Source organism: Silurus meridionalis, chromosome 15 (assembly GCF_014805685.1).
Source record: "Silurus meridionalis isolate SWU-2019-XX chromosome 15, ASM1480568v1, whole genome shotgun sequence".
Taxonomy (NCBI): Eukaryota; Metazoa; Chordata; class Actinopteri; order Siluriformes; family Siluridae; genus Silurus; species Silurus meridionalis.
Genome location: NC_060898.1, coordinates 9,268,055 through 9,290,332, shown reverse-complemented (window position 1 = coordinate 9,290,332; position 22,278 = coordinate 9,268,055). Strand labels below are relative to the sequence as shown.

The 22,278-nt window shown below is 37.4% G+C and overlaps 1 protein-coding gene across 3 annotated transcripts in view; it reads left to right on the top strand.

The window, feature by feature from the left end:
* Positions 1 to 6,788: 6,788 nt before the first annotated feature.
* The window catches only part of dennd1a (DENN/MADD domain containing 1A), a 47,018-nt gene continuing 31,528 nt past the window's right edge, over positions 6,789 to 22,278 (top strand). For all 3 annotated transcript variants that reach the window (XM_046867396.1, XM_046867395.1, XM_046867397.1), the window contains exons 1-6: positions 6,789 to 6,936; positions 11,414 to 11,472; positions 15,246 to 15,289; positions 21,231 to 21,280; positions 21,370 to 21,489; positions 21,571 to 21,640. In XM_046867396.1, coding sequence (XP_046723352.1) covers positions 6,914 to 6,936; positions 11,414 to 11,472; positions 15,246 to 15,289; positions 21,231 to 21,280; positions 21,370 to 21,489; positions 21,571 to 21,640 — 366 coding nt within the window. In that variant the 5' untranslated portion in view covers positions 6,789 to 6,913. The remainder of the gene's footprint in view (positions 6,937 to 11,413; positions 11,473 to 15,245; positions 15,290 to 21,230; positions 21,281 to 21,369; positions 21,490 to 21,570; positions 21,641 to 22,278) is intronic.

Below are 22,278 nucleotides of genomic sequence, written 5' to 3'. Positions count from 1 at the left end.
TCAGATTCTCAAAAGGTGAAGAAGTCTATCTAATACACTGTGGATATTTTGTTTTGCTTTCGTTGGGTTTTGAAAGTGTGCTTGAAATAACACCTCCTTGTAATTTTTATTATAGGATATAAGTGAACAAATGTAATGAAAATAAAATTAAAATAATTGTAAAATGCCTGAATACGTGTCAGGAAAATAAATTAGCTAGACTTTATACTTAAACATACTAAAATTACTAAAATAAATAAACTTTTTTATGACATTCTAATTTACTGAGACACACCTGTGTTTGTGTGTGTGTGTGTGTATATATATATATATATATATATATATATATATATATATATATATATATATATATATATATATATACACACATTATACATATTTATTTTAGTAATTCAATAGACTGAAACTCGTACAGTACAGACCAAAAGTTTTTTATATTATATATACAGTGCAGACCAAAAGTTTGGACACACCTGCTCATTCAAAGAGTTTTCTTTATTTTCATGACTATGAAAATTGTAGATTCTATGAATTAACACATGTGGAATTATATACATAACAAAAAAGTGAACGTAGGCATCAAGAGAATGCCAAGAGTGTGCAAAGCAGTAATCTAAGCAAAAGGTGGCTACTTTGAAGAACCTACAATATGACATATTTTCAGTTGTTTCACACTTTTTTGTTATGTATATAATTCCACATGTGTTAATTCATAGTTTTGATGCCTTCAGTGTGAATCTACAATTTTCATAGTCATGAAAATAAAGCAAACTCTTTGAATGAGAAGGTGTGTCCAAACTTTTGGTCTGTACTGTATATTATATAGATTCATCACACACAGACTGATATATTTTACATGTTTATTTCTTTTAATTTTGATCATTATGGCTTACAGCTAATCTTCTTCCTCTTCTTGTCCTTCTTCTTGTTTTTCTTCTTCTTTCGGCTGCTCCCATTAGGGGTCACCACAGCGGATCATCCGTCTCCATACCCACCTCTACATCTGCCCAACCCAACCAGCTGCATGTCTTACCTCACCACATAAACCTCCTCCTTGGTCTTCCTCTTTTTCTCCCTCCTGGTGGCTCCATCCTCAGCATTCTCCTACTGATATACCCCATGTCCCTCCCCTGCACATGTCCAAGCCATCTCAATCGCACCCCCCTCACCTTGTCTCCAAAACGTCCTACATGCGCTGTTCCTCTAATAAACTAATTACTAATCTTGTCCATCCTCGTCACTCCCAACGAAAACCTTAACATCTTCAGCTCTGCTACCTCCAGCTCCACTTCCTGTCTTTTACTTAATGCCACTGTCTCTAATCCATACGACATTGCAGGTCTCACCACAGTCCTATAACTTTCCCTTTCATTCTTGCAGATACTCTTCTATCACAAATCACTCCTGTCATCACTCTTCTCCACCCACTCCACCCTGCCTGCACTCTTTTCTTTACTTCCCTAACACACTCTCCATTACTTTGCACTGTTGACCCCAGGTACCTTAACTCCACCACCTTCTCCACCTCTTCTCCCTGCAACCGCACCATTCCACTGCCCTCCCCCTCATTTACACACATGTACTCTGTCTTCCTCCTACTGACTTTCATTCCCCTTCTCTACAACGTGTACCTCCACCTCTCCAGGCTCTTCTCAACCTGCTCACTACTCTCACCACAAATCAAAATATCATCCGCAAACATCATAGTCCATGGACACTCCTGTCTGACCTCGTCCGTCAACCTATCCATCACCACTGCAAACAGGAAAGGGCTCAGGGCCAATCTTTGATGCAATCCAACCTTCACCCTGAACCAGTCTGTCGTTCCTACTTCACACTTCACTACTGTCCTCATACATGTCCTGCACCACCCTCACATACCTCTCTAACACACCTGACTTCCTCATACAATACCACAACTCCTCTCTTGGCACCCTGTTGTACGCTTTCTCTAAATCCACAAATACACAATGCAATTCCTTCGGTCCTTCTCTATACTTCTCTATAAACATTCTCAAAGCAAATAATGTGCCTGTAGTGCTCTTCCTCGGCATGAAACCATACTGTTGCTCCCAGATGGTCACCTCTTCTCTCAGCCTGGCTTCCACTACTCTTTCCCATAACTTCATGGTGTGACTGATCAACTTAATTCCCCTGCAGTCACTGCAGGTCTGTACATCTCCCTTATTCTTAAAGATCTGTACCAGCACACTCCTTCTTCATTTCTCAGGCATCCTCTCACCTTCCAGAATCTTGTTAAACAATCTGGTTAAAAACTCCACTGCCATCTCTCCTAAACATCTTCATGCTTCTACCTGTGTGTCATCTGGTCCAACTCTCCACTCTTCATTCCACTCTTCATTCTCTTAATCGCTGCTCTCACTTCCTCCTTACTAATCCTATCCACTTCCTGCTTTACTAACTCCACATCATCCAACCTTCTCTCTCTCATTTTCCTTGTTCATCAGCTGCTCAAAATACTCCCTCCACCTTCTCAACACACTCTCCTCACTAGTCAACACATTTGCATCTCCATTCTTTATTGCTCTAACTTGCAGCACATCCTTCCCAGCTCGGTCCCTCTTATCAAAATCTACCACCATCTGCCCTTCCACATTCCTCTCCTTTAGGCCATACCTACCCATCACCTCCTCATCACCTATGTTCCCTTCACCTACATGCCTATTAAAGTCTGCCCCAATCACCAATCGTTCTTTCCTAGGTACACCATCTACCACGTCATCTAATTCACTCCAGAATCTTTCCTTTTCCTCCATCTCACAGCCAACTTGTGGAGCATAGGCACTGATGACATTTATCATCATCCCTTCAAATTCCAGCTTCACGTTCATCACCCTATCAGAAACTCTCTTCAGCTCCACTACACTCTTACTGTACTCGTTCTTCAGGATCACCCCTACACCATTTCTCTTTCCATCCACACCGCAATAGAACAGTTTAAACCACCTCCAATGTTCCCTCCAATGTGGCCTTATAAGGAGACCTTTCGACTTGGTCTCCTGAACCCACAACATATCTACCTTTCTCCCCTCCATCATATCAGCTACCTCTCTCCCTTTACCAGTCATAGTGCCCACATTTAAAGTACCAACCCTAACCTATACTCTCCTACACTTTTCCTTTCCCTGCCGTCTCTGTAGGTGTCTTCCTCTCCTTCTCCTCCTTCGGCCAACAGTAGCCCAATTTCCACCGGTACCCTGTTGGCTAACGATACCCATGGCGGTCGTTGTTAACCCGGGCCTCGAAATTCTTTATCGTGACCAGCATATTTGATTTGGTACATGTTTTATGCTGGATGCCCTTCCTAACGCAACCCTCCCTATTTATCATGGCTTGGGACCGGCACTAAGAGTGCACTGGCTTGTGCCTCCCCAATGGCTGGGTTCCTGTCAGAACTTCAGCCTGAGCTATGTTTATCCTTACCACTAGAGGATGCCATTGCCACATGTTCTACATCTCTTTCAAGTTAATGTAGAAATACCTGCAAAAGTCTACATAGCATAAAGTGGGTGAAAAAGAGTATACTACATAGAGAGTTTTGTGTATAAATAGAGAAGTGAACATTTTATTGACTCCATAGAATTCCAGCCATATGTCAATGTGATCAAGATTGCAATATCTTTAACATTTAGACCTCTCCCGTCTAAATCAGGGGTGGGCAAACCTTTTGGCTCAGTGGCCACACTGGGTTTTATAATTTGAAAAACAGGACAGGCCAGGCCAGTAGCAGATATAAATTGCATGTGAATCCATTACCTCAAAAGTAAAAAAAACTTTTACTTCAGTTAAAACATTTTTAGTTGTCCACTTTTATTTTCTTTGGTCCATTCCTTGTTAAATTAAAGTAAGGTTAAATCTAATGGCAAATATGAATAATGAATATCTGTGTGTAGAGACTATAGACTCTACTTTAGCAAAGGTTGGTAGTGTTTGGAATGAGCTTTTAAATGAAATGAACTGAAGCACTAGTCTTCCACCCGATGAAAAGTTGAAATTGGATTCTTTGCCATAAGGATGCATTTCCTTTATTAAATACCTCTTGTATTATTCGAAGTTATGTTCTTTTACATGTCCATTTATCACAGATAAACGATGTTGAGGTGTGCAGTGATGGTGATCAAATGCAAACTGTAATCCTGAGTCAGTGTAGCAGACTGTTAACATTAACTAAAGTCCAAATCTAAATAAGAGACAGCCTATCACACCACTGTCAACAAATCCAAGAACACTAAGGTCGAGCAAAACAAATAAAGAGACAAAACCCTGATCAGAGGCCAATAACAGGTAATTTCCCACTGTGTCTGTGCTATGATGAGGCCTAAATCCTGAGTGATACATTTCAGAAATGTTATTCCTGAGGTGGTGTGAGCATAACTGCTGTGCTGCAACCTTTTCTAAAATATAAGATAAAGGGGAGGTTTAATATTGACCTATAGTTATATGTTCTTTATTTTTTTATTTATTTTTATTTTATTTTTTTTAAGTATTCACAGCGCCTTAAATTTTTCCACATTTTGTTATGTCACAGTCTTATTCCAAAATGGATTAAATTCATTCTTTTCCTTTAAATTCTACAAACAATATCACATTATGACAACATAAAAGAAGTTTGTTTGTGATCTTTGCAATTTATTAAAAATAAAATAAATAAAAAAAACAAATCACCTACATTAGTAATCACAGCCTTTGCCATGAAGAATTGAACTATAACCTGATTAGAATCCCTCGTGGTAAATTCAGCTGACTGGACATAATTTGGAAAGGCACACACCTGTCTTTATACTGTAAGGTCCCACAGTTAACAGCGCATGTCAGAGCACAAACCAAGCTATGAAGTCCAAAGAATTGTCTGTAGACCCCCGAGACAGGATTGTATTGTGGCACACATCTGGGGAAGACTAAAGAAACATTTATGCAGCATTGAAGGTCCCAATGACTGTAGTGGCCTCATCATACGTAAATGGAAGAAGTTTGGAACCACCAGGACACTTCCTAGAGCAGACTGTCTGGCAAAACTAAGCGATCATGGGAGGAGGGCCTTAGTCAGTGAGGTGACCAAGAACCCAAACATACTCTGAAATAGCTGTAGAGAAAGAAGAACCATCTAGAAGATCAACCATCTCAGCAGCACTCTTCATAATAGGCCTGTATGGTAAAGTGGACAGATGGAAGCCACTCCTCAGTAAAAGGCGCATGACAGCCCGCCTGGTGTTTGCCAAAAGGCACCTAAAGGACTATCAGACCATGAGAAACAAAAATTGAACTCTTTGGCCTGAATGCCAAGCATCATGTCTGGAGGAAACCATGCACCATTCATCACCTGGCCAATACTAAGTCTACAGTAAAGCATGGTGATGGCAGCATCACGCCGTGGGGAGGTTTTTCAGCGGCAGGAACTGAAAGACTAGTCAGGAAAGAGGGAAGGATGAATGCAGCAATTTACAGAGACATGCTTGATAAAAACCTGCTCCATAGTGATCTGGACCTCAGACTGGTGTGACAGTTCATCTTGAACAGGACAACGACCCTAAGCCCACAGCCAAGATAACAAAGAGGTGGCTACTCTGGAGAGATCTACAAATACCTGTGCACAGATGCTCCGCATCCAACCTGATGGAGCTTTAGAGGTTCTGCAAAGAAGAATGGGAAAATCTGCAAAAACAAACAAACAAACAAACAAACAAAAAAGAAATAGGTGAGTCAAGCTTGTAGCATCTTAATCAAAAAGACTTGAGGCTATAACTGGTGCCAAATGCTTTTTTGTTTTTAATAAATTTGCAAAGATTTCAGACTAATTTCTTTCACATTGTCATTATAGGGTATTGTTTGTAGAATTTTGTGGAAAATAATGAATTTTATCCTATTTGGAATAACTGCAAAATAACGAAATGTAGAAAAGGTGTAGCGCTGTGCATACTTTCCAGAAGCACTGTAAACACAAAGCAAGTTAGACATAACCAGACTTACACTCCACAGGTTTGCAATGATTACAAATAAATAATATAGTGGGGAGCTTAAGCCTCATAGTATATATCTGGATAAAGCAGTTATCAGAGCCTTTTCTGATATTTTTTTAATTTTGGTCTGATCAATGTGTAATAAATTACTCACGTCAGAGGTGTGCAATAAGTAAAGAGGTTTATTCAACTATAAACAATAGGAATGTAAAGCAAATTTGTTGCTAAAAGAAAATGTTCTCCCCAGTTGTAACCGATTAAAAGGCATTAATTAAGTGTGCTGCGAAATCTTTATTTAAAAAGAAAACTATAACTTAATATATTGCATATAGATATTATATGGCTGGTTAACCAATAAATAATTATAATTATTTTGCAATGATTATGACAAATTTAATAACTGAGTTACTCAAGTCTGATTTCTAAAAAAAAATGTAAGATAAAACGAGTTTCATTACGATAACGCATAAAAATTTTAAACATTAACTCACCTCCGGTGTTATTGATCTTGCTAAAACCTTTGTTTGTGTGTATCTCTAAAACGCTGAACATGAAACGTGGGTATTTTTTTACTTGTTGATACCTTCAAAGAAAAAGAAGGTGTTTAATAATACGTTACACCAATGTAAATGGCGAAGAATATATACGCAGCCTGTTAGTCAGCCGAATACACCGAAAAAATGTAATCACGCGACTCGCGCGTAATTTCAAACCAGGCGCTTGGTAAATGAAGTCCGTTAGTTTTGTGGTTTACTTCCCAGCGATTCTCCGATAGGCCTTTAAACAACTACATCTCCCAGAATTCCTGTTTGCACTCAGTAGTGATTGTCGCGTGTGTGTGAGGGGGTCGTGTACGCTGTCTAACGGGGCTGTCAAATGGATATTGTTGCTTCGCAACTTAATTCTTCACCGCATTGACTGAGGCTGAAAAAGAAATGAGAATGGGGTCTCGGATCAAGTAAGCGAACTGCCATTCAATGTTATCTGTCTGAAATGACTGAGGGTTACACAATGCAGATCTAGACCCTCGCAGGCCTGAATTTACTTGTTCCGAATGGGTGCAATTTTTATTGTTATTTTTGCCAGGTTCACGTGTTGAATTATTCCAATATGTGTGATATGTATGGGCATTGTCCCTGTTTGTGTCTCAAACGACTCGAACACAGTAATCTTGTGTGTATAATATTGTTCACGCCCTTGTGATCTTATCCACCTCGGTCATGTTGGATCTATATTGGACAGTAACTGCATATTCGAGATATTCGAGATTCATCCTTTCCTACAAAACGTTTTTTTTATCACGTGTATTACTAGTCTATTATATTTGGGAGTGGACAGGTAACCCGTTCCTTGTATACCGCGATTACGCAATGTTTTCAGAAACACTGGACACCAGATCTTTATATTAAATGTCAGTTAGGAACAGTCTAAAAAGTGCATGACTGGCCACAGTTTAAGATCTGTATCTGGGTGAGAAGTGTCAAACGTTTATTAGGCTGTCACATAACATGTCACATAAAAATTGGACAAATAAATCAATCAGCAGCCTCTCTTAAATGCTTTTAGATAAGAGGGAAACAGTTTGTTGTCAAAAACCAAAAACAAAAATGTACCTATGAAAGTAACTTAGTTGCTATAGGGTGGGCTGGTGGATGGGGTGAGCATGGTTCCTGCTATTCAACATGGTCCTTTCTTACCACTTGGACACTGCTTTTTCAGCATACGTGGTTAATGCTTGGTTTTGTACTTACATTTTTCAAGTACCTTCAGGAGGGAACCTGGTCAAAAATTAAGATCAGCTGTGTGCAGTGAAAATTCATTAAACAGTTGTGTCTTAAATTAAGTCATTAGTTTACTCAAAATCTTTAGTACAAACTGCTGCTATTAAACTCTATTCAACATTATATACAGCCATCATACTCACATTACACTGTTTTTTATAACAATTGTGTGGAAAAAACCCTTTAAAGTGTGTGTGCATGTGTGTGTGTGTCTATACAGTACTGTCCAAATGTTTTGGGCAGGTGTGAAAAATGTAAAGTAAGAATGCTTTAAAATAGAAGTGTTAAAAGCTTCTTTTTTTTTTTTTTTTTTATAAATTAAAAATTTTTTAAAGTAAATGAACAGAAGAGAAATCCAAATCAAACTAATATTTGTTGTGGCCACCCTTTGACTCCAAAACAGCATCAATTCTACTAGGTACACTTCTAGGTAAAATATAGATCATCTGTGGATGTACAGTGGGGGAAATAATTATTTGTTCCCTTGCCGATTTGGTGAGTTTACCCCCTAACAAAGAAATGAACAATCTAGAATTTTTATGGTAGGTTTTTTTTAACAGAGAGAGACAGAATTAAAAAAAAGCTGCAAAGAAAGTTTATAAATTAATTTGCATTTGATTGAGTGAAATAAGTATTTGATCCTGTACCAACCAGCAAGAATTCTGACTCCCACAGACCCAGGCATGAGCAGGACACAGGCATTATCCTGAATGAACTATAAACAAACTTATTTACTTCCCCCCATTCAGAAATAAGTTTGAAACTTTTTAATTAATTTACCAGAGCAGCAATAACTTAGATGTGGTATACGTGTTCATGTTTTTTTGGGTGCCGATTTATCGGGGACATTGGTTCTGTAGCAATAAAGCCTGTGATCAACATCTTTCTAACTATTGGAGAAAAGAGAGAAAGTGAGAACACTTTGTGATATTGAAGAATTTCTTGCCAAAAAGTCTCCTGGAGGATATTTTAGATAATAATAATATAATAATAATAATAATTATAATAATAATAATAATAATAATAATGATTTTGCTGCAACTAACGACAATTTTGAAATCGATTAATTGGACGATTGTGTCTCTCTCTCTCTCTCTCTCTCTCTCTCTCTCTCTCTCTCTCTTTGATTACTTGATTAGTCAAATAAATATATTTTTAATCAGTTGTTTTGCTTATTATAATTATATAAAGTTCTTATTCCGGGTATTTATGTATAAAAGTGTACTTAAAGTCACATAGTGAGTTTAACTAACATTAATTGAGACATTTTAAAGTTTATAGTGGCTGCTTGTTGAGGAGTGCATGGGGGAACACACAATTATTTATTTCTGTATAAAAAATAAATAAATAAAAATTCAATATGAAAGGTGATTTGTGTAATTCAACGTTTGTATTGTATTTTGCAGATGGCAAGTTGACAACCATGCTAAAAGAAAATCTATATAAAATATAATACATTGTTTTTGACAATTTGTGTTTAAACAAATATACAGATATTTTGTTCATTTGTAAAGATATAAAAATATTGAATATATAATAAATGTAATTTTGTATAATAATTAAATGATATATAGATAAAAAATCTACAAACATTAAAAACAAGCATTTGAACGTAGTAAAACCACAGTAAATCACGTCCGAAAACAGATCAATGAACTGCGGTAGTAGACAATTCCTATAAAAGAAGAATGGAATGGAGAAACGCAGCAAACTAACAGAAAACAACAACAGTGACAAAAAATGTAATCATTTACTGCTGCTGTTATTTGCTGCATTTAGATTTAGTGTTTGTTCACACTGCTTTAATTGAATCCATCACTATGTCATGAGCGAGCTGATTGTGCAACTTGACACTCGCTAGTCACGACAGAACAGATCCAGTGCGACTGTCCTGAAGTTAGCAAACAAACAGTTTACACAATAGCATTCATTAAACTACACCAGATTCACATGATGAGGATTATACAGTTTTTGCTTACTGTGCTGATGTTTCGTGCATTTCTGTGCACACAATTCCATACCACACAAGCTCTGCTTTGCATGACTTCCAGGTATAGTTTTCTTTATTGCGTTTAATATAAAATGCTCCCATGCCTTGGATGACTTGGGATGCACACTTTTCCTGCTGTCGGTTTACTCTGTACTCAAGTGATTTTCTCAAGCGGCTGTGTTATATTACCCTCATGCTAACCCATAAGTTGAGCAGCCCAACTAATCAATAACAGCTAGAGGAAACTGGGTGAATATAAGATTTCAAAGGGATTTATTGTTTTCTAGCTGAGCTACCACTAAAATTGTTGGATCCAATCATTAAGGTCTTTGGATGTACACCCATCAGTTCTCCTAATCTTTGTCTCGTTTTTATGGCAGAGGAAACCTGAAATAAAAGGTGATTCAGTCCTTGAATAAAGGGGTTACAATGCCGTCTTCTGAGTTATGCTCTTTTAGATGACATCATGGATTAGCCTGTTGGAGAACGGCCGAGTTCTGTGAAATACCAGAACACAGAGAACAGAGGTCAAAAGTTTCTTCTTGTTTCCCTGGGCTCCTAAGAACACAATGGTGTTTACTCCTATATAAATGTTGGCCATCTAACCTATATATCTAATATATATATGTGTGTGTGTGTGTGTGTGTGTGTGTGTGTGTGTGTGTGTGTGTGTGTGTGTGTGTGTGTGTATGTATGTATTTTTATTTATAAAACTAAGGCTAATGTGGATACATTTGAAAATGCAGGTTTTGTCTAAAAACTTTTTGCGTCCACACATTCATTTTAAGTTGTCTGAAATGTCTGAAAAATGTCTGAAAACACTTATGACCCTGTACTGTGCATGAAAAAAATGTAAGAGGCTTCGTCTTTGGTAATTTCCCCCTGCTGTTTATTTACTTTTCGGCTATTTGAAATGTCGTGGCAATGACGTCAACGTTTCCGAATTTATCCACAACGCTTTCATTGACTATAAGCGCCATCTTAGTGTGGATGAAAGACAAAAGTGGAGAGAAAAATATGGGTTTACATACAAAAGATTGGTGCTTGACTGGATCTGCACAACTGTGATTGGTTACTTTCTGAGGCAGCAGTTGCCCTGACAGTATTGCACCTCGACTGTGCGACTAGACACATGGCAAACATCAGAGATTCTGATTCTGTGATTGTAGCGTTACGCATGTTATAGTTAAAATTTAGAATCATTATTTCAGATGTTAACTATAGGTTCCCTGGTGGTCTAGTGGTTAGGATTCGGTGCTCTCACCTTTGCGGCCCGGGTTCGATTCCCGGTCAGGGAACCAAACCCAGCCATTAGGGTTGCACAAGCCAGTGCACTTTTAGTGCCGGTCACAAGCCCGGATAAATAGGGAGGGTTCCGTTAGGAAGGGCATCCAGTGTAAAAACGTGCCAAATCGAACATGCGGATCATGAATACGGATGATCCGCTGTGGCGACCCCTAATGGGAGAAGCTGAAAGAAAGTGTATTTCAGATGTTAAAAATGATTTTAAAAATCTTTAGGGAAGTCTGCATATTTGAGTCTGGAAAAATATGGAATTCTGAAATTTAAAATGTGTAGTAACTCTGAATAATTTGCTATCTATGTTTAGAAACCTTGTTAATATCCTACTTTTTATGTTAACCTTTGACACTTGTGTATTTCAGGGACAAGCCTAAGAAGATCTTTGAGGCTTACCTAGAGGTTAAATATTCTGAGAGAAAAGGTAAATTCTACCTTTCCAACATCACCTCATACAAATACTCAATTCAGTTCCATTCAATGCAGTTTGATTTGTATAATGCTTTTAACAATTTTAGCAATTAGGTTTAAAACCTTTAACAAGGATTGTTAAATTTTGTCATCATAATTTTTGTTATGACGTGGTTGTCATTTATTGCCACAGATTATCTTCCAGTACACTACCATAGTTTGTGACAACTGTGTTTTCAGTAGGTCTTAATATTTCACTGGTGTGTTGTTATATTTTTCGAACCTACTTTGCTTTTATCATAGAGGATAGATGCAATCTCTAAATACCAAAGATTGGGAGCCCAATTTGAGTGTTTAAACTTTCTAAACCTTCACAGATCAAAAACATATACATAGTCTTTCATGAACATGTAGGATTACATATCTTACGCAGTCTAAACACAAACTAATCCAAAACTTTTGCAGCACCCTAACAAATTGTATATAAAACAGAAGTCAACAAATAAACAAGCAGTATAGAAGGACAGCAACATGAACTTTCCAAAAAGTAAAGCAAACTGTTAAAAACAGTTGCAACATAGCCCTCCCTATAGTTAGAATTAAAAAGTAATTATTATATTAAACTTGTGACTAAAATTTAGCCGTATACAATGCTTGCCAATAATAAGCCGATTCACTGTTAAATATGGTCCTCTCTAGTGATTCCATTGGTTGTCCTCACAGCCTAATGTTTACATTCCCACACCCTTTACTAGCTCTGACCATGCATAACAGCAATTATGGTTCCAGTTGCTGCTCCCTAGGCAGATTCACAACAGAAAGTTGTGGCATCCCTGGCTAGGTTACCTACCTTTTGGCTTTTGGAACAGTGAGCAGACTGATGACTGTTTTAACAGTTCAGGAAGTGCCCAAACACTGAAATGCTTGATGAAGACTAGATGGTTCCAGGGTGAAGCAGCTCAAATGTATGAAAGTGAAGATTCATGTATCTCAGGTATATGAACAATGACTCTTTTACATCATGGACTGCACCTCTGGGCAAAAAGGGCGTCTGTGACGTGATATTACACAAGGGGTATTTCTTCTTCATGGCAACTGCACGGGCTTCCAGGCAAAGTAGATAATGACTTTCTGGGGGAAAGTGTGGTAATTAATTGTTCCAAATGAGATTTAGAAAGTGATGTCAAGACTATGCTTAGAAACAGCTGAGTTCAGGTTTATCTCATTCCACTGTTACCTTTTGATAGTCTCTTTGAAGCAACATCTGCAAGTAAACATTTTTTTTTTTTAGTTGTTTACATTTGGGTCTTTTAAAGGATTGAGCTTTTTATAAGTCTGCATTTATTAGAAGGGCACAGCACAGTGGACAAAATCTTTTGAGAGTAGTTCATATAGCATGCATTTATATTATTATATTATTATTACAAATTATACTGTTTACCTGAGATGACAAAATTCCAAAATTATGCATTCAGCAGCTTTAAAATCAAAAGATCTAGTTTTCGTGTAGCTCCAATGCCAAGTTAAATTTTGTATTTTTTTTTTTTACATGAATGACAATTATGAAAAATGGCAAAAACATTTTGTTTAAAAAAAAAAGAATGTAAACATTATTTAGCGATGCTAAATTATGTGCACCTATATGCCATATTTGAAGTGTATATAACAGTCTGTTTCCAGTCAACAGTCATCATTGAATTATAATAACTTTAGTGATAGTATGTGTTGGTATTATTTTCACTTATTATTATTAATATTGTTAGGGGTTCAAGCATGAATGCTGAAACCCTATTGTTATTGTAAAGATTTATTATTATTATTATTATAATTGGTGGATGCACAAGCCAGTGCACTCTTAGTGCCGGTCCCAAGCCCGGGTAAATGGGGAGGGTTGCGTTAGGAAGGGCATCCAGCGTAAAACATGTGCCAAATCAAATATGCGGATCACAAATGAGAATTTCATACCGGATCGGTCGAGGCCCGGGTTAACAACGACCGCCACAGGTATCGTTAGCCGACAGGGTACCGTGGAAATTGGGCTACTGTTGGTCAAGGAGGAGAAGGAGAGGAGGAAGACGCCTACAGAGACGGCAGGAAAGGAGCAGTGTAGGAGAGTGGAGGTTCGGGTTGGTACTTTAAATGTTGGTACTATGATGGGTAAAGGGAGAGGTAGCTGATATGATGGAGAGGAGAAAGGTAGATATGCTGTGTGTTCAGGAGACCAAGTGGAAAGGGAGTAAGGCCGAGAACATTGGAGGTGGATTTAAACTGTTTTATCATGGTGTGGATGGAAAGAGAAATGGTGTAGGGGTGATTCTGAAGGAAGAGTACAGTAAGAGTGTAGTGGAGGTGAAGAGAGTTTCTGATAGGGTGATGATTGTGAAGGTGGAAGTTGAAGGGATGATGATATATGTCATCAGTGCCTATGCTCCACAAGTCGGCTGTGAGATAGAGGAGAAGGAAAGATTCTGGAGTGAATTAGATGAAGTGGTAGATGGTGTACCTAGGAAAGAACGATTGGTGAATGGGGCAGACTTTAATGGGCATGTAGGTGAAGCGAACAAAGGTCATGAGGAGGTGATGGGTAGGTATGGCTTTAAGGAAAGGAATGTGGAAGGGCAGATGGTGGTCGATTTTGCTAAAAGGATGGAAATGACAGTGGTGAATACTTATTTTAAGAAGAAGGAGGATCATGGGGTGACGTATAAGAGTGGAGGAAGGTGCACACAGGTGGATTATGTGCTATGCAGGAGATGCAACCTGAAGGAGATTGGAGACTGTAAGGTGTTGGCAGGGGACAGTGTAGCTAGACAGCATCGGATGGTGGTCTGTAGGATGGTTTTAGAGGCGAAGAAGAAGAGGAGGAGAGTGAGGAATGAAAGAAGAATAAGATGGTGGAAACTGAAGGAGGAAGAGTGTAGTGTGAGGTTCAGGGAAGAGGTCAGACAGAGGCTCAGTGGTGTTAAGGAGGTGTTGGATGATTGGGCAACTACTGTAGGAGTGATGAGGGAGGCAGCTGGAAAACTACTTGGTGTGACATCTGGAAATAGAAAGCAAGACAAGGAGACGTGGTGGTGGAATGAGGAAGTGCAGGAGAGCATAAGGAGAAAGAGGTTGGCAAAACAGAAGTGGGATAGACAGAGTGATGAGAAAAGTAGGCAGAAGTACAAGGAGATGCGGCAGCAGGTTAAGAGGGATGTGACGAAAGCCAAGGAAAAGGCATATGAGGAGCTGTATGAGAGGTTGGAGAAGGAGAAAAGGATTTATACCGATTGGCCAGACAGAGGGACCGAGCTGGGAAGGATGTACTGCAAGTTAGAGCATTAAAGGATGGAGAGGGAAATGTGTTGACTAATGAGGAGAGTGTGTCACTTCGACATAAATGGCTATAACTCATGAATAGAATGAGATATCTTTATCAAACTTGGTGGACATGTCTATGAGCTCAATCCTTGGTCAAATAAAGAAATTACTAGTAAAATAGCTTTGCCACTGGTTGGTGCTAAATAAAGAAATAAATGGCTATAACTACGCAACCGTCCATCCGATCGACTTGATACTTGGCATGCAGTGTCTCTGTCCAATGTGCCATTAGGTTTCATAAGGATATTCATATACAGAAACCCCATCTGCCAGTAACATGTGAGCGCCTGTTAGACAATGTTATCAGAGGCGTATTACAATGAAACTCGGTGGGAATGTCTTTTTCCTTTTGACCTTCAGTACCTCAGTTGCTATATTTATTATTATAATAATTATAATAATTATTATTATTATGTTGTTTAGGGCCAGAGGTGTGTTGGTTTTTTCCTTTGGACTATACTGACCAGGTCTGTATACCTTTATTATGCTTTATTCTCCTCTTGTGTGCTTCATATATATATATATATATATATATATATATATATATATATATATATATATATATATATATATATATATATTAGGGATGTCAACGATTAATCGACGATCGATTAATTGTCGATAAATATTTTAATCGATAAACCTTATCGACGGTCGATTAAGCATGATCACCATTAACGTACATAGTTTGAGACGTAGGCAGCTAGCTGGTTTGCCAACCGCCAAAAGAGGACGACGCACGCGGCTTATGCCAAAACATGTAAAGTACAGCAGTTGTGAAGGAAAATTAAGCGAGCACGCAAGAGTTTTTTTTGGGCTCATTTTATTTCAAATGGTGATAATGTTAATTGCAAACATTGTGCCTGTGTTTTAAAATATAATACATCAACGAGCACCATGATATATCATTTGAAAAAAGTGGATCCAGCGGTTTCCGGACAGAAATAACTAAACGACTGTGCAAAATGATTGCAAATGACATGTTGCCTATAAGCGTCACCGTAACAAAAACTTGCTGACATGGACGCACGCTCGCTACGATTTCCGCTCTATGGAAGTGCGCTCCACTCAGTCGCTAACCGCCCGAGCAAGCGCTCCGTTAATATTCCACTGACGCTCGCCGTAAACCAGTTCCAGCTCCGACATAAAGTTTTTCTAGTAGGCCTAATTGTTTACTGTTTGTACCAAAATTCTTTTATAATTGTCTAAAATTATGCATGCTGATAAATAGCAATTATGTTTCCAAACTAATTTTTTTAATTCTTCTTAATTGTATTAATTGTATTAATTAAAATGTATTAAATATATTAATCTATCCTTAGCAAACATTCCTAAAATGCAAAAACTAAAATAGTGTATTTGATTTTCATTCACTTTATTTCCGTGAAAATAGCTGCCGTTGTTGTTCAATAGAATATTCAAAATAGGCTCATTAAAACACAAACGCACACACTCACACGAGATGAAATGTGCGTAGATCTTTACAAAATACACATGGATTATAAAGCATGTGAAAAGCACACACAAGATAAAATGCACTTAGAACGCTTGGATTATGAACTGGGTTGAGCGAGCGGAGTGGAATCTTCAGAAAGGCGCTCTTAAGGAAATATTACCACTCCGCTTCGCTCAGCTCATATGCCAGAGTGCATCTGAGACTGCGTTATATTAGTCATTGTATTTGAATTAAATAATTATATAAAATGATCAATCGATTCATTTTATAATCCTACTAGCCTTTTATTTACAGTAAAACCCTTTCCTTTGTGGGAGGACGCTATGCTTTTAGTGTCATTGCACAACAATTCATGCGATAACTACTGTAGACGCATCTTGCAGTATGAAGGTTAACGATTAATCGATTAATTGATCGTTAATTTAAACGACGATCGATCATGAGAATTTGTCGAAATTGACATCCCTAATATATATATATATATATATATATATATATATATATATATATATATATATATATATATATATATACACATACACACAGTACAGATCAAAAGTTTGGACACACCTGCTCATTTAAAGAGTTTTCTTTATTTTCATGACTATGAAAATTGTAGAGTCACACTGAAGGCATCAAAACTATGAATTAACACATGTGGAATTATATATGGAATTATATACATAACAAAAAAGTGAACTGAAAATATTTCATATTGTAGGTTCTTCAAAGTAGGCATCAAGAGAATGCCAAGAGTGTGCAAAGCAGTAATCTAAGCAAAAGGTGGAAAAAGGTTGAAGAACCTACAATATGACATATTTTCAGTTCACTTTTTTGTTATGTATATAATTCCATATATAATTCCACATGTGTTAATTCATAGTTTTGATGCCTTCAGTGTGACTCTACAATTTTCATAGTCATGAAAATAAAGAAAACTCTTTGAATGAGAAGGTGTGTCCAAACTTTTGGTCTGTACTGTATGTATATATATATATATATATATATATATATATATATATATATATATATATATATATATATATATATATATACACACACACACACACACAGTGTGGCATAAAAAGTATTTAGTCAGCCACAAATTGTGCAAGTTCTCTCATTTAAAAAGATGAGAGAGGCCTGTAATTTTCATCATAGGTACACTTCAACTATGAGAGACAAAATAATCCAAAATATCACATTGTCTGATTTTTTAATAATTTCTTTGCAAAGTATGGTGGAAAATAAGTATTTGGTCACTTACAAAAAAGCAAGAATTCTGGCTCTCTCAGACCTGTAACAACTTCTTTAGGAGGCTCCTCTGTCCTCCACTTGTTACCTGTATTAATGCCACCTGTTTGAACTCACTATCAGTATAAAAGACACCTGTCCACAACCTCAAACAATCAGACTCCAAAATCCACTATGGCCAAGACGAAATAGCTGTCTAAGGACACCAGAAACAAAATTGTAGACCTGCACCAGGCTGGGAAAACTGAATCTGCAATAGGTAAGCAGCTTGGTGTGAAGAAATCAACTGTGGGAGCAATTAATAATCTCCCTCGATCTGGGGCGCCACGCAAGATCTCACCACGTGGGGTCAAAATAATCACAAGAACAGTGAGCAAAAATCCCAGAACCACACTGGGGGACCTAGTGAATGACCTGCAGAGAGCTGGGACCAAAGTAACAAAGGCTACCATCTAGGGCTGGGCGATAAATCGATTTTATTGATTAACTCGAATGTGTAGTTTACATCGATCTGTTTTAATAAAAATCGGTTTTCTCTTTAATGTCGGCCGACGCTCCCCTCTGGGCTCCCATAGTTTCGGACGAACTCAGCTCCCACCCCCCTCTCCCCGCGCGTTTGCCATAGAGATACACAAACAACATGGCAGCGAGCAGAGAAGAACTCGTTCCCAAGAAAAGTTAAGCAGCCGCATCTTGAAAATACACGGTTAAGCAGCCGCACTTTTAGTGTTGCACGTCCAATCATACACTTACGGTACGGGTGGTGGAAGCGACCAAAATACATGTAAAGACGCTTCAGAACGGTGTTTTCGTTAAGAAAAAATCTGATCATTTAAATCAACATATTCAAACACTCGTAAACACTCATTTTACTGTGGAGTTTTTAAGAAAAGTAAAGGCAAATTCACTCCAAGCATCACTGCATTTTTAACCATGTTCCACATTTAAACACTCATAAAACATTTTTCTTTATAGGTTTGCTCAATCCTACAAATCCCTGTCTATTACTCTCCTAAATTGAATCTCATTTTACTGTGGAGTTTTGGAGAAAAGTAAAGGCAAAATCACTCAAAACCTCAGGTGCATTTTCAATTATGTTCCACATTTAAACACTCATAAAACATTTTTCTTTATAGGTTTGCTCATTTTATGTTGTTACGTTCTATTTTCACAATTTACAAAGGCAGGGCCGCCATCTTGTATTTTTGGCTTGTTGTTTCTGATTGCACTTTAACCCAAAATAGGTTATAATCACAGAAGTGTAAATAAACTTTATTTAATAAAGTTAAAACTTAAAAAAAAAAAATATGCAGATTGATTTTAAGCAGGGGGAAAAAAAATTTAAATCGATTTAAATCGCAAATCGGATTTTTGTGAAAAAATCGGGGATTTTCTTTTTTTAGGCCATATCGCCCAGCCCTACTACCATCAGTAACACACTACGCAGTAACACACTACGCCATTTTTATATATATATATATATATATTAGGGATGCCACAATTATCAATATAATATTGAACCGTTCGGTAAGACATCCACGGTTCAATACGCGCTTGTGAATTGCGTTTTTTCCAGTTTTACGTTTAAATAATTTATGTGCTTTTTATTTCTCTCTGAATTGACTGTTTGTGTGTGCCTGTAAGTCTACGAGCTGAGATGAGGAAACTCCTCCTCGCGAGTAAATGTTCAATCACTATGCTCTAAAGTTAGGGGGCGCTGAACCATCATTCCACACTTTAACATGGCAAGCGGTGGTGAAGTGAGGCTACAGTACCAGCGTCTTTTAAATCTGTGGTGTGGAGGCATTTTGATTTTGCTGTTGAGTATAATGGCGAGGAAGAAAAAACGGTAAACAAAAAAATGACTGTCTGCAAGCATTGTTTTACACGTGTAGCCTACTTAAACGGAAACACTTCCAATATGATTGCACATCTGCGGCGCCATCCCCCAGCAATATCAATGTCTGAAGGCAGGAGATGTGGGCTTTTGTCATTTAATAAAAACACTCGATCCGCGTTACAGACAACCGTCTCGCACATTTTTCAGCACCGAGATAATTTCCGACCTCTATGAAAAGACATGCAACAGTATTGTGTACGAATTGGCTCAAGCACAGAGCCTTGCTCTGACCACAGATGGTTGGACCTCGCGGGCAACCTTGAGTTACCTCACTGTAACTGTTCACTACATGTCGGATTGGGAAATGAAAAGCGCTGTACTCCAAACCCGTCCCCTGTATGAAAGTCATACAAGCGCTCATTGGGCAGAAGAGTTGACAAACGCAGTGAATACATGGAAGTTGAGGAGGCCAAATATGTTTAGGAATTTATGTGTTCCCCAGTTTGTACATGGGCTACCAGCAGCTGTGAGATGTCAGTGTTAATTAAAAAAAAAAAAAAAAATTGTATATTATACAAAACACTAGAAACCAGTGGACTTTTCTTTGCTTTTAAGTAAAATAAAGTATTGCAATAAATCGTTTTTATTTGTTTCTTCTTAACCTCTTACTTTTCCTATTGCCTAAGCATAGAATAACAAAAAACACTTGTATGTGTTAAGCATCAGGACCGAACTGAACCGAAAACCGTGGTTAAAAAAACGAGATATGTATTGAACCGTGGGCTAACTGTATTGTTGCATCCCTTATATATATATATATATATATATATATATATATATATATATATATATATATATATATATATATATATATAAATAATGTGTATATATATATAATGTATATATATATATATATATATATATATATATTTATATATATTTATATATGTGTATATAAAATATATTTATACATACATACAGCCAGATAATACAGCAGTGTATTATTTTATAAATATGTGTATATGTTTTTATGTACCGTAATTTTCGGACTATTAAGCGCACACAAATATAAGCCGCACCCACTGAATTTTACAAAGATTTTTATTTTAAACATAAATAAGCTGCACCTGTCTATAAGCCGCTGTCCACATTGAAACTAATTAACTTTACACAGGCTTTAATGAAAGACATTTTCTGTTACACGACTTGTATCTAAACACTAGCCTACCAAGAAAGTCATTGTTCACTGTCTTCCTCCTTCCTTTCACAACAATTTCTCTCTGGAGTTTTTCTTTTGGCATCGTCGTGCGTGTAAAAATCACCATCGGTGAAGCTTTTCTCCCGATGCCGTGCAGCTCAGAACACAGGTGAAGTGCGTTTTTTTTTATGCTCGGTTGTTTTCAGCGTGATGAATGATTCGCATTTCCTGTTGACAGTCTGAGTGAGCGGCAGGTCAAACATCAGAGGAACCTCATCCATATTTATGATGTGGGAGCACATCTGATTTAATATAAAGAGTTTAATTGGTTCACCTGAACCCGTTCGGCAATTTCACTGGTATAATGTTATGGGGCACAGTTTTTTGGCTTGTAGATTGTGAAACCGGGAAAACCCCAGGAAAAAATCCATAAATTAGCCGCTTCATTGTTTAAGCCGCAGGGTTCAAAGCGTGGGAAAAAATATGTGGCTTATAGTCCGAAAAATACGGTATATGATTTGAAGGATTCAGTGTACATGCAATTGTATAAAGCTGCTGCTAACATTTAAGTAGTAGTAAATTTTAGTAATGTATCTGGCAACAATTTTTTACTTAATACTGGAAAGTAGAAAATTATTTCTTCCTTTCTCTTCCCCTCAGGAAACATTGCAGACAGTGCCTAAGTTTTGTTTCCCTTTTAGTATGGACAGGTATACAACCACATGCATTCAGGCACACATGCATACTTTTTCCTCAAGTCTGTCTTTAGATGCAGATATTCAGACCCATTCTCTCTCAGTCTGGCAGTGAAACAAGTGGGGCAAAACTTCACATTTGTCTTGACTGATATTGAAAGTAAGCAGCGTTTTGGTTTCTGCCAGCTATCAGATGTATCTCTGAGTTGCTACTGCTTCCTCAGGTGAGACTTAGTTATCTATTGTGATTTTGGTATGTTTAAGCAACGTTGCAAATGTTTGTATGTGTTGATTTGTGCATACAGTTATCTGCCATGGTTTGAAGTGTTCTACAAATTGCTGGATATGCTGGCTAACTACAGTAATAAAGGACAAGTAAGTAAAATCACTGTGGTGTGGGTGTTTGGGGGTGTGGTGTAACCATTTATTTCAGTTTATAGTCATTTTTATCCTGACATTTTAATAAAATAAAATTATTTTTAGATTAAAATTATTAAGATTATGTATCCAGCAAAAGATTTCTAACACAAACATCTTTTTATAAATTGGGTGGCATTGTGCCTATAGCTTTTTGGAGAAATGGTTGTTGATCCTGAAAAAATGCAATCACTATGTTATAAGATAAAAAGAATAAAATTACCCCAGTGCACAAGTTTGTTTAATTGTCATATATGGTATTCCATGTAAAATGCACTGCTGTGTAAACCCAGAATGCACTGATTTGCAAAATCTCATAAACCAATATTTTACAATATAATATTCACAATAGAACACAATGGTATTTACAATAGAACATAAGGAAATGGACAGTTTTAAGGAAGAAATCTGGTCTCAAAAGGGCCATGTTCAACACTGTTTCTCTTCTTTTAACAAGTGTCCGTGTACATCTGGGAACTGAGCCAAATGTTTTTAAATGGTGGAAGGTCTGGCCTGCAGGCAGCACATGGACTCTTCTACTATGAAGCCATGCTGTTGTTTTTGATTCAGTATGTGGTTTCGCATTGTTTTGATTA